The sequence below is a fragment of the Plecotus auritus genome (genome assembly GCF_963455305.1).
Source record: "Plecotus auritus genome assembly, chromosome: 3".
NCBI classification, from domain to species: Eukaryota; Metazoa; Chordata; class Mammalia; order Chiroptera; family Vespertilionidae; genus Plecotus; species Plecotus auritus.
This window is the reverse complement of record NC_137772.1, coordinates 169,339,773-169,352,485: the sequence shown is the minus strand read 5'-3', so window position 1 is coordinate 169,352,485 and position 12,713 is coordinate 169,339,773. Positions and strand designations below refer to the sequence as shown.

General features: G+C 59.4%; 1 protein-coding gene across 1 annotated transcript; it reads left to right on the top strand.

The window, feature by feature from the left end:
* The first annotated feature begins 765 nt into the window (after positions 1-765).
* NXPH4 (neurexophilin 4) lies at positions 766-10,589 on the top strand. Its single transcript, XM_080662581.1, has 2 exons — positions 766-963; positions 9,052-10,589. The coding sequence occupies exons 1-2, from the start codon at positions 907-909 to the stop codon at positions 9,913-9,915; spliced, it is 921 nt and encodes a 306-aa protein (XP_080518707.1). The 5' UTR covers positions 766-906; the 3' UTR covers positions 9,916-10,589.
* The last annotated feature ends 2,124 nt before the right edge of the window (positions 10,590-12,713 follow it).

Below are 12,713 nucleotides of genomic sequence, written 5' to 3'. Positions count from 1 at the left end.
GAAGGGAACAGGGATGGAGAGGAGCTGATGGTGAAAGATGGGACAGTGAGAAGGCAGGGAATAGAGATTACACCAATAGGCCAGGCAAGGCGGCGCTGAGGGGGGCTTTCTACCCAACCCCTACCCAGGGTCGCACTGGGGCGCCGGGGGGGGGGGGCACAGGGGGGGTGAGGGGCAAAGGTGAAAGGCCGGTCTAGCCGAGGAATACTGAGATCGTGGAGGTGCCCTGGGGGCGGGAGGGGCCGGCGGCGGGCGCTGTTTGTCAGCCCTATTGACAGACGTGATGGGGTTTCCGTCCGTGATCAATGATTCTCATCTCCCGGCCGAATGAGCCGCGGGGCGCCCATCCATCCCCGTCAGGGCTGTGCGGCGGCAGCCGCCCGAGGCCCCGCCCGCCTTCACCTCGCCCCGGCCCTGATCCTGCCCGGGACCCACCTTGGCCCCGAGCATCGAGGGATTCAGGCCGTTCTGGGCCCTTTGGGGACACCGTTCGGGAGCTCGAGCCCCACGCCCTGCCCTATTCCTGGTCGGTGCACAGACCCAGCCCCTCGGGTTTCGGGGCTCGGGGCCCGCCGCCCTCCCGCCTCGCACCTGCGACGGGGGCGTGTCGGGGCGTGTCGGGGTGAAAGTCACCTTCGGTGCCCCCAGCCGGGCGGGAGGGGGCGCGCGGGGTGCGGCCCGGATTGGAGCGCCGCGGAGCCCCGCCCCCGCCCGCCGCCCGAGTCCGACCCAACTTTCTCCCCCGCCCGCGCCCCGCCCCCCGCGCCGCGCTCGCTCCTCGCGCTCAGTCCGCGGGCCGCCGCCGCTCCGCCGCCCAGGCAGTCACCCCCCGGCGGCCAGCCCGGAGCCCCCGCCCTCGGCCCGCTCCCGCCTGCCCCGGACCCGCCCCGCTCGCCGCCCGGGAAGATGCGGCTGCTCCCGGAATGGCTTCTCTTGCTCTTTGGCCCGTGGCTCCTGAAGAAGGTAAGGGCAGCGGGGCTGCGACGCGCACCGGGTCCGGGACGCGAAGGTCCCGGAGTGCGAGGGGCTCCTCCAGCCCACCCCGCCCCCAGCCTGAGCCTCCCAACTTTGCGTGGCGTGGGGGATGCCGACAGACAGACTCCCCATCCAGGACAGGCTCTCCGGGGCAAGTTGGCTGAGGGTCGGGGGCAGGACGGGGTGGGGGCCCGATTTGGATCTGGCGGCACGGGCTGGGGACGCGGCGGGGGAGGGGACGAGCACGACCCAAGAGTGCGCCAGACGGAGCGGGAGTGCGAGACAGACAGACAAGCCAGCACGGTGTCAGCCTTGCCGCCTGGCCGCGCCAATCTCGCTCGCCACCCTCGCTGTCTGTCCTTCCACCGCTCCACTCGCGCCTTCGCATTTCTCTTTGCACTTGTCACCATGCCAGGTGGGCACTGTGTTCCGAACCTGCCCAGCCCGAGCACACGCGCGCGCACACGGGCGCACACCGATGCGGCCGAACTTGGCTACAGCCTCCCACCACATTTCCCGCGGAGACACCACCTCCCCTGCACAACCTCACAGACACACACCCCTCGGTGGCGCCGGCTGATAGGGGGCAGGGGCTGTCTGGAAGGGGAGTCTCTCCTCCGGTCCCCTGCATGCGCCCCCCCCACCCCTCATCTGCCTCTTTCTCCAGGCTCCTGGGCGAGGACTCCGAGGCTAAGAGAGCCCCGGCTTGATCTGCCTCCTCCTGACTTGGAGTCTTCGGCGGTGTGCTCCTCTGTGCGGCGTGGAGTGTGGGGCAGCGTGTGTACATGAGTGTCGGGGCAGCCAGGCGTGGGTGCCTAGGGCTGGGGACCAGGGTGCATGTGTACGCTGGGGTGGTGTGTGGTGCTGGCTTTGAAGGGGTGAGTGCAAGTGCCTGCTTCACAGCGCGGCCATCTGTGCCCCGCTGTGTGTCCCACAGTGGGGACCTAGGCCCTGGTCTGCTCTCCTTCAGTCAGCTCCCCTGCCCACGACTTCTGTCTCCTGCACTCCCGCTGTAACCTAGTTACTCCGGGGACAAGCAGGTGGCTTCCTAAACCCCTACTCCCTGCACCCAACCCCCAGCCCCTGAAGAGTGTGAAGGGGTGTAGTTCTGCCCCCAACACTTGGACCCCCACCTGCTGGGCCAAATCACACTCAGCTGCTCCAGCGGGGCAGGGGCTGCCCAGTGAACCTGGCGATTGAGCTTCCTGATTCTCCCAAACCAGCCTGGTGACCTTGAGGGGCCAGAAGGTGGGCAGAGGAGCCCCCTCCAGAGAAGCTGCCTCCACTAGCGGGGACTTCTTTTGCACCTGCTGCCCAGCTCTGCCCTTGGAGGACTGCAGGGGGGTCTGTGCCCTGTGACCCACTGTTTGTGAAGGCCTGGGGGAGAGGAGGGAGGGATGGCACTCCCTGCTCCTCCTTTCAACTTCCTCCCACTCCCCTCTCCCTCTCCCCATCACATAAACTCCCCTGTGGACAGATCTGCTTTAATTTCCTTTGCCCCCTGAAGGGGAATGAAACATCTGGTGGAGAGTTGAGGGAGAGTAAGCACGAGGATGTGAGCAACGGGGATCTGGCTGAGTGTGTGTGAGCTGCAGCTGTGGGTCTTTGTATTGGAGTCAGTGGGGAAGTGTGTATCTGCCATAGTCCAGTTTATTTGTGTGTGAGAAGGGGGTTACCTGTGTGTACAGACTGTAGGTGTGAGGATATTTCTAACTGTGCATGGGAAGTATTTGTAGAAAAGTGTTTGTGTGTCCGAGTACTGACCTGTGTGTACTTGTGAGTATGGCTTGTGCACACATGTGCACCCCAGGGTGGATCTCCAGTGCACCTGTGTACTGCAGCCTGTGTGGTCTGTGTGCATGTCCAGGGTTTGTGAGTGCTTGTGGCTTTGAGTGTGGGCATTGGCCTGTAACCCTCAGGATGAGTTTATGTATCTGAGTGTAGCTTGTGTGCATGTGTGCGCAGGCAGGGCTGTCTCGGTGCCGGGGCTGGCAGTGGGCTGACACTGGGTAAGAGGCTGGGGGGAACAGTTTACAGGACAGCTCTTTGGGAAACCTTAACTGTCCGTGCTCACAAGCCTGCCTCCCCACCCTGTTCACCTGCCTGCAGGAGCTTTCTCCTTCCTCTGCTCCAGAATCCTGGTCTCCTCTCAGGACCTGGGACTCCCGGCTCCCGCTGACCCTGAAGCCCTGCCTTCTGGCCAGGCCTTCTTCAGGATCTTTCTAATACGGTTCGGGCTCAGGTCTCCAACTCCTTCTCTCCCTCTCTGTCTCTGTCTTCCCCACTCCTTGCCAAAGCATCTGTCTTCTGGGAGAAGCAGCAGGCGATCAATAGTTACTAATCACTAATCACTAATTACTAATTAGCTGGGGGAGGGCAGGGGTGGGGCCCTGGGGGACCTTCCAGCTCTATCCTGCCTGGGGGATGATTAAGCCCAACCGAGTCTCCGAGCCAGCTGGCCCCAGCCACACGTCTCGCCTGCCCCTCCCTCCAGCTCCCAGAACGCTCTCTAGCCCCCCAGCTAATCTCTGGCTGGGCCACTTAGGCACGTGCAGCCGAGGCGAGGCCCATCGCTGTGGGTAGGGATTTAGGGGTAATCAGGGCTGCAGCTGGGCCAGGGGCACAGGAGAGAGGGTTGCTGTGACAGCTCCCTTTGGCGGAAGCCTGTGAGCATGGGAGGGGTACCCGCTGGAAAGGGTCTCAGGTGGGTGCAGGGGAGGAGGTGGAGGTCCAGGACGGGGCGAGTGGAGAAGAGGTGAAGTAACTGAGGGACAGAAGCAAGGTAAGGAGGGCCTCTAGGGTCAGAGGCTGGGTCACGGGAAAGGGGTGAGACCACATTGAAAGAGACCAGGTCGGTGGAGAGGGCATCGCAGGGGTCAGAGATGCAGTCCTTGGCAAGGAGATGGGGAACTTTGGACAGAGCCCTGCAACACCCCACGCTCAGGGTCCAGGAGGGGCGCAGGGCAGATAATAGAGAGACGCGGGTCCTGTGGGAGGGGTCCCAGGACTCAAGCGTTTTAGGGAGTAGTGGGGAGTTCAGGGCGTGGGGTGGGAGCGACCTCAGGGCGGGCTGGAGAGCAGGGAGCGCAGCCTGGAGTGCTGGAAATTGGCGAGCCTCCCCTCTCCCTCGCCTCCCCCTCCTCCACCTCCACCCCGCCCACTCCCCCTCCGGCTCCGGCTTCGGGAAATTACATCCCCGCTCCGCGGCTCCCGCCCCCCTACGCGCGGCGCCCCGAGCCCGCGCCTTTATAGGCACATTTATTGCAATAATAAAGTGAGGCGCGGGGTGGGGGGCGGGGGGCGCCGTTCCCGGGGGGACCGCGCCGGCTCTAGGAAGCAGGGAAATAAAATAAAATAAAATAAAATCAAAATTCAGATAACGGTGAGCCTTGCGCTGCAGGCCGAGAGCAGGCGGGCAGGCGGGGCTGAGGGGGAGGGGTACCGGCCCAAGGGCAGAGCCTGCCCCCCCCAGCGGTCCCCCCCCACACACACACACACGCTATAATACTGTCTGAGAGGAGGTATCTGCACCTCTACCTGCCTGGCCCCTCCCACAGCCTGCTCCTGCCCTGCTTCTACCTGGTCCTCTGCTTGTCTCCCACACCTGTCCTCAGCTGCCTCCTCCCTTGCCTCCACTCCCCACTGGTCCCAGGTTTCCCAGTCCAGTCTCCATCCCCACCCTACCCCACCCCCTAGGTTTCTGCACCTCTGTTTCTGCCCAATAACCACTTCCCATCCCCCATTTCCCTGCCCACCGGCATCCCCTCCCCATCCTACAGCCCCTGTCCCTTTCTCACTCCTGCCCTTCCCCAAAGCCCATCCCTCATCCACCATCCATGCCCCCCCACCCTCATTTTGGTTCCCATCCCATTCCCCTGGTCCCACCCTCTCGGCACCCGGCTCTGCCCAATGCCCATCCACCATTTCTGAGCTCCTCTTCCTCCCTGTTCCCATCTTCACCCCTGATCCTACTCTTGTTTCTCCCTCATCGCTGTACCCAGCGCCCGGCCTTCCAGGTCCACACTCCCAGGGCCCCTCCATTTCTGGGCCGCTCCTCTCCCAGCCTGTCCTGTCCCCCCCACTTCTGTCTTCGCTCCTGTCTCCATCCCTGGGCCCCAGCCAGCTCCCAGCTGCTCCACCCGTCCTGACTGCAGTGCCCCCGCCTAGTGCTAGGTGCAAGGTCTCAGGACACTCTCCCCTCTTCATCCCCAGCCAGGCCAGAGCTGTTCCTGCCCCAGCCACGGGTGCCATCCCTCCCCCATGGGAATCCTAAGCGGCCCTGCCTGGCCCACGAAGCAGGAGAAGCAGGAGAGAAGCCACCGACCAGGCTGGAGGCCCCAGGGAGGCGCACCCTGCAATGCGGCTGGGGGCCAACAGTCTCATCCTCCCCCTATTCCCAGCGTTCCCGCCCCAAAACAGCACCCCCCCCAATGGAGTTTGTTAAGCAGCAAGAGGCAGCCTCAACTCCCCTCCAGTGCGTGGGTTCGCTGCCTGGGGACAAAGCGCTCCTGGCTCGCCTCCCACCCTGCATGGGCCTGGAGGCACCTGGTGAAGCGCACCCCCACCCACCCCCACATCCCTGTCTGCCACCAAACACCTCCGCGCACCCCCTCCATCCCCACCCGCAGCCCGGCCAGCCTCTCCCCTCCGCAAATGTCACCGCGTTTAATTAGCTTAATTAAACCAGCGCTGGACTGAGGGGGACCCTGCGCGGACAATACCCTGCTCTCATCTTAGTCCTAGAAGAGGGAGGACAGCACCATGGGTTCTGGACAAAGAGGGGCTCCGTTGTCACCCTGCTTTCCCCTCACTTCCACTCCCACCCACAGCTGGAGACAGACAACCTGAAGGATAGAGGGGAAAGAACCACCGAGACATAAACAGGGAGAAAAATAGAATCATAAAAGGAAAATTAGAAACAGTGAGGAAGAGACTGAGAGGCAAAAAAAGAGACTGAGAGTGAGTGGGGGGGGAGATGGAAAAACAGTGAAAGAGGGAGAGGGAGAGAGGGAGCGGGAGCAGGCGAGCAAGGAAGCCAGAGGGAGGATTTTATTTTATTTTATTCCATGTTCCCATTTCTCGGCTCGTTTCCTCACAGACCCTCGCTCCTCCCTGTCCAAGCCCCTCCCCCCCAACTCTTCCCTTTTATCTTGGCTAGCTCCTATGGCCAGTGGGGCGCAGGTGCCCAAAGCCTAGGGATCAGAGAAGCACAGACGTCAATTTGTCTGGGACCAGAGGGGGGGCACCCGGCACCCACCACCACCCAGCCAAATCTGCCTCCCTGTCCCAGCCCTGCCGGGGAGGAGTTGCTGGACGGAGCCAGCCCCCCAACAGGTCCTGGGCAGGGTGCAGGACACTGGGTGCTGCTGGGGTGTGCGGGGAGGGGGGGCGGGGCAGGGGGTGACTCAGAGGCATTTGGAGTTTGTTGGAGCAGGCTTCAGGGACTGATAGAAGTCCCCAGAAAAAAGCAGTGGTTGGGCCCAGAGAGGTGAGAAGATTAGGTGTCAGAGTTCAAATGGCCCCCTCCCCACCTTCCACTTCCCTCATCGCTTCGTACACCCGCCTCCCACGCCCTTTCTGGGCTCCAGTTCTGCTCTCTCCACGCCCAGTTCCTGGGAGGTCCTTTCCCCCTCCTGCTGTGGCCCAGGACCCTTTCCCCGCAGCCCTTCCCAGGCCCACCCTGGGGCGTTAGCTGCCAGCTCAAGCACGTCTGTCTGAGTCAATCACTGTTGCGGCCCGCACCCCTCACCTGAGCTGGGAGGAGGTATGGACGGGAGGAGGATGTGGGGGGCGATAAATATGTATGACGATCGGGTGGCGGCAGCCGCATTAATAACCCAGGATCGCAGTGCTGCGGGGATGGGGACCAGGCGGTGGAGATTCTAGCCCAGCAGCTTGACTCTGCCGTTCCTGTTCCCTGTGGACACCTGGTGTATACACATGGGTGTGTACAAACAGAGGAGACACTCATGCTGTCAGGTCTCTTTGCCTACCCCAAGCCCAGCCAGCAGGGGCCACTAATATACAACGCACACATGCACCCCCGGGGAATCAGCGAGAGCACTTGTCCTATCATTGTGGATGCACTGACACACACCCTCTAGGAGGAGCTTGACACATGGACACAGGATGATAGGAACTCACAGAGGACAAGTGACAAACCCAGAGAGCACACATAGCCAGCCCAGGTCACACAGATGCACCTACCACAAAGTGATACACAGCCTCAGCCTTGTTCAGATTAATACACACAGCCAACCAGGTACACATACAACCCACGCATAATACAACCCAGGCACACATACAGAGCTGCTACAGACTGACACAACAAACATTCAGCCACCACAAGCAGGCAGACACACACACACACACACACACATGCAGTCACCAGGGCACACACATAACCACCATGCACAGCCACCCTGGGCAGACACACACCCATCACCATAGCTACACACACACATACACACACGCAGGCACAGGCATCACTCCAGGTAGACAGGCACGCAATACAACCATCCTAGGCTAACAGAAACACAACCACGCCAGACTGACACACGCAGTGCTCCCTCCCCAATCTGAACCCACACGCAGTAAGGGCCACCCTAAGAGCCACAGCCAGCACAGTCTGACTGACACACTCTGACATGTACAGCTCCTCTCCCTCCCACTCCCCTGGCTGGAGCGGCATCTCCATATTTCTTCCTCTCGCTCTGACCGACTGTCTCCTTCGCTCCTGGCCACCCCTGCCCCCCCCCCCAGATAATTGATGGCCCAGGCCTGGCCCTACCGCTCCCGCCTCTCGATCTATCTTGTACTCGAGCCCTCGCTGTCTCCCAGATCGCTGCCACCTGAGACACTAGGAGACGGGTGGGGGCGGGCCAGGGCTGCTCCTCCTGCCGCTCCATCCGAGCCCGAGCTCCGGGAAGCACCACCAGTCGGCCTTCTCCACTAAGCAGGAGCCCTGGAGGCAGGGAGAAGTACCTGAGTAACCCACAAGCCTTACTGACTCTCCACTGCTCTCCCTAGCTCTGCTGGTTTCCCACGCTCCTCCCCTCGATGGAGTAGAGGATGAGGCCGGGGTGGGGCTCTAGTCTCCACAGAGGCATCTGGAGGTCTTCACCTCTTTTTTTTTTTTAATATGTATATTTTTATTGATTTCAGAGAGGAAGGAAGAGGGAGAGAGAGATAGAAACATCAATGATGAGAGAGAATAATTGATTGGCTGCCTCCTGCATGCCCGCCCACTGGGGCATGTGCCCCTGATTGGAATCATACCTGGGACCCTTCAGTCCACAGGCCGCCCGCCGCTCTATCCCCTGAGCCAAATCTGCTAGGACTTCACCTCTTTCTTGATGCTGGATGTTGACAATGGTCATGGACTCACTTGCCTGAGTCCAACTCCTCCCTGGCTCATTACTCTGAACCAGCGATTTTCAACTGATGTGCCGCTGCTCTCTGGTGTACTGAGAGAATTTTTAAAAGATGCAATACTTGACTATTTAGTCAGGGGCTTTGACCTCCTCTTTTCCCTTTGATTGTCAAGTTAAAAAATGACAATGGCCAACACAATAGTTATCCGATATGGATGAATAAAAAATATACCTATTTTTTGTCAGATTGGCCAAAATAATATTTTTGGTGTGCTGCAGAATTTTAGCCATTAGTTTATGGGTGCCATGAGATGAAAAAGATTGAAAATTGCTTCTCTGAACCAACCAGGCTCCCGGCTGGGCTGGAGGAGACGGAGTCCCTGTCCCCATATTCAAACCCACACTGGCTTGGGCTTTTTCAGCCGCATGGGAGATCTGGAAGAACATAAGGATTCTCAGTCTCATCTCAGATGTAGAAACTGAGGCCTGGATAGGTGAGGTGATTTGGCCAAGACCACACAGCTAGAAAGGGCTGCAGATCTACTCCAATGCACACTCCCTGAAGCACTCTTGCGTGCGGGCTGCTGGGTTCCATTTGGTCTCCTAGTGGCTGGCATGGTTAAGGCCCCGGTTGGGTGGCCAGGGGTAGGGTGGCCAGGGACAACTCCAGCATCTCTTTTTCTTCCTCTTTTTTGGTCCACAGACCGTCAGTGCCCAGATACCGGAGTCCGGGAGGCCGCAGTACATGGAGCTGCGCCCCGCAGCGGCCGGACGGGGCGCCCCCGTCCAACAGCTCCAGGCGCCAAAGTCTTCCGACGGCCTGGGCACCGCCCGCGCCTGGAGCTGGGCCTGGCCCGCTAACCACACCGGGGCCCTGGCCCGGGTGGGGACGGTGGGGGCGCTCCCGGTGCAGCGCACCAAGAGAAAGCCGTCTATCAAAGCGGCCCGCGCCAAAAAGATCTTCGGCTGGGGGGACTTCTACTTCCGGGTGCATACCCTCAAGTTCTCGCTGCTGGTGACGGGCAAGATCGTCGACCACGTGAACGGGACCTTTAGCGTGTACTTCCGCCACAATTCGTCCAGCCTGGGCAACCTCAGCGTCAGTATCGTGCCGCCCTCTAAGCGCGTCGAGTTCGGGGGCGTCTGGCTGCCCGGCCCCGCCCCCCACCCTCTGCAGTCTACGCTGGCCTTGGAGGGGGTCCTCCCTGGGCTGGGGACCCCTTTGGGGTTGGCTGCTGCTGGGGCGGGGCTAGGAGGCAGCCTAGGGGGCGCTCTGGCGGGCCCCCTCGGGGGAGCGCTGGGAGTGCCGGGGGCTAAAGAGTCACGCGCTTTCAATTGCCACGTGGAGTATGAGAAGACAAACCGCGCGCGCAAGCACCGCCCGTGCCTGTACGACCCCTCGCAGGTGTGCTTCACCGAGCACACGCAGAGTCAGGCCGCCTGGCTCTGTGCCAAGCCCTTTAAAGTCATCTGCATCTTCGTCTCCTTCCTCAGCTTTGACTATAAACTGGTGCAGAAGGTGTGCCCAGACTATAACTTCCAGAGCGAGCACCCCTACTTTGGATAGTGCGCCCCGCCCTCGCCCCAGCCCTGAGCTTCCCGCCAAATCCCAGCCTCCCTAAGTGAGACTCCTCCCAGTGACCCGCAACTCCTGTGGCCCCGTTCACCCTTCCATTCTGGGGGCCAGAGGAACAGCCCTCCTGGGGACTATTTGCTGGCGTGGGTCCCCTTTTCCTTATGGGGAGTGCCTTTGAGGCCCCCTCAGCTACACCCCAAAGTGAAGGAACAAGAGCACAGCCCCAGAAAAGGCGGTCCCAGCGTCCCCTATGTCCACATTGGGTCCCCTTTAAGTCCCGGCGCTGGGCTGGACACTCCCTTTGCCCTCAGCTTTAATCACGCCTAGCCTGGTACCCTCGTCCCACCCTGACTTCCTTACCCCCAGGCTCTTGTTCTTCTGCTCCACCCTGTCCCCGTGTAAGACTGTAAAGATGTACGTGTGTAAGCCGCTGCCCATCCCCCGGCCCTCCTGCCTGCCCTACGCCTGTTCCTCTTTCTTCAACACCAACACCCCAATTAGGGTAGTGGAAGCAGACGCCTGGGCCTAGGCCATGACTCTGGCCCCTGCCCTCTGCCTGCCTCCCTCCCGTCCCTGCAGTCCTGCTCCATCTGCCCCTTTCTGGCTGCTTCCTCTCAGTGATATTTTTTCTACTCCAAAACAAAATAAAGTGAAATCCAATACGAGTTTCTGTGAGATCTTTGTAGGGAAGGGGTGTGTGTGGATTTTAATGTGTGGCAGAGACCGGGCCAGGCCCCCTCCCCCTCTACCCCGTGGCTTGTGGGAAACTGAGGCAAATATTGATGGAGCTAGCACCTTGGAGGTCATCCAAAACCAGATCACACAGAGATGAGGACGACCCTTGGTGTAGGAGCCCTGCTAGAGGTGGGGACTTTCCTCCCAGAGGTGGGCAGAGCGAAACTGCAGCAGATAGGATGAGGAGTGAACCTGAGAGGGGACTCCCAGCGGGCTGTTTGGGACGATTTGCGGGGAGGAGGTATAAAGGCCTTGAATTCCTATTCAAGGAGATGCTGGGACTTCGCAAGCAGAGCGCTGACGACCTGCTAAGCTCCGTGGGGCTGGCGGGAGGCGGCAGGTGGGGGGAAGGGGAACGGTGTTTGCGGCATCTGGAGTCATCGATCTTCCTTTTCCTTCCTAATTTCGTGGGCGCTGAGTTTGCAGACGGATGAGGGAGAGAGGGAGTGAAGTCTGAGCCTGAGACGAGGGGGAGAGTGGGCTTCGTTGCCTCTGCAAGCCGCCAGCAAACAAGGCCCCCTTCAGCCAGCTGCCCACCTTCTCCACCCCCGTCTCCAGCTCCAGCCTTCAGCTCCCACTTGCAGCCGCGGCTGCTAATTTTATCCGCCCCCTACCCTGGCCTGGGCATTAATTGGCTGCGGCTTCATTAGCAGTTCTCAAGCTCAGCCATCACCCCCTCCCCTCGGGACCCCAGAAGGGGGGTAGGAGGGGGTACAGACAAGATGCGGCACAGAACGGCTCCTCCTCTTCAGCCTTCTTTTGCCTTTAGTCCTGGGTCCAGTGTTCTCCAGGGGATTGCCCACTGGCTCCAGCGGGAAACTGAGTCAAAGGCATTCCTGGGAGTGAAGAGTCGGTAAGGGGAAAATAACTATCTGATGGATGGATGAATAGATGGGGAGGTGCCAAAAGGAGGAGAGAGGTGGGAAGTGGTTCTGGGTCAGAGACTGGAGGAAGTAGAACTCAGTGGACTCCTATCACAGGCCTGTTGCTGGAAAGACCTGAGAACACTTGGAGCAGGAGTGGGAGGGAATGAGGTAGAGCTAAGGGGGGTCTTCTGAGGCCTGGTATGAGAATCTAGTGAGAATGGTTGGAATTAGCAAGTTAACCCATCTGGGCCTTAGTTTCCTCATTTGTAAAGCAATAACAAAATAGTATGCGATTTTGCATATGAACTTGCTTTGTGATGGATTGTCCTCTCCTCTCTGACAAGGTCATCCTCTCCTCCTCCTCCTCCTCCTCCCACTCTTTTCTTCAGACACCTGGACTTGTGGGAGCAGAGTGAGGTGCCCCTGCCTGGAATTGCACTTGTTGCATTTTTTTTACTTCTTGAAGTCCCAGCAGTCAGTAATCTATTCTTATACCTCCAGTGCTATGGCATGCCTGGCACAGAGTAGAAGCTCAATATGTATGTTGAATGAATGAATGTGTAATACTGCTATGTGAGGCAATGGTTCTCAAAATCACTGCTTATTAGAATCATGAGGCGAGGTTTCATTGCGTGTCAGCGTGAGTGGGCAAATGTCCACTATTCTTTAAGATCCATTGAATTAGAACCTCTGAGGAAAGGCTCCACACTCATATTTATATCAGATTCCCCAGCTAATTCTGATGCCCAGGTTTGGGAACTTATTCCTGGAAAGGTCAATGAGTCCCTCCCCCAAAGGATGAGGTCAGAGGAACTCAGGAAGATCCCTTCCTGTTCCAAGTATCTATAGCCCCAGGGAAACAAAGAGAGCTCACTGACTGCCTGGAAGGCAAGAGGTGAACAGTTAACAAAATCCAACACGTACAAGGACAAGAAGGGGCATCTCACTCAGCTCCAGGATATCCCAGGAGATGGAGGAGATGGCCAAGAAGGAGGCAGATTACTAAGTCAGAGGAGGAAGGGAGGACAATCCATTCCAGAGCATGTGTACATACAAAGTCTCATTTAATCCCCACCACGTGTTATTTTATTATTGATTTACAAGCGAGGAAACTGGGGCCAGATAGGCTAATTTGCTAGTGAGTCCCAGAGCTGGAACTTGAATTTGCCTCTCACCCTTCCAAACCAG

Excerpts from the sequence above, each read along its gene's own strand:
- NXPH4 (XM_080662581.1), top strand. The coding sequence starts at position 907 with ATGCGGCTGCTCCCGGAATGGCTTCTCTTGCTCTTTGGCCCGTGGCTC. Across the intron at positions 964-9,051 it reads GCCCGTGGCTCCTGAAGAAG|ACCGTCAGTGCCCAGATACC; the intron begins GTAAGGGCAGCG and ends TTTGGTCCACAG.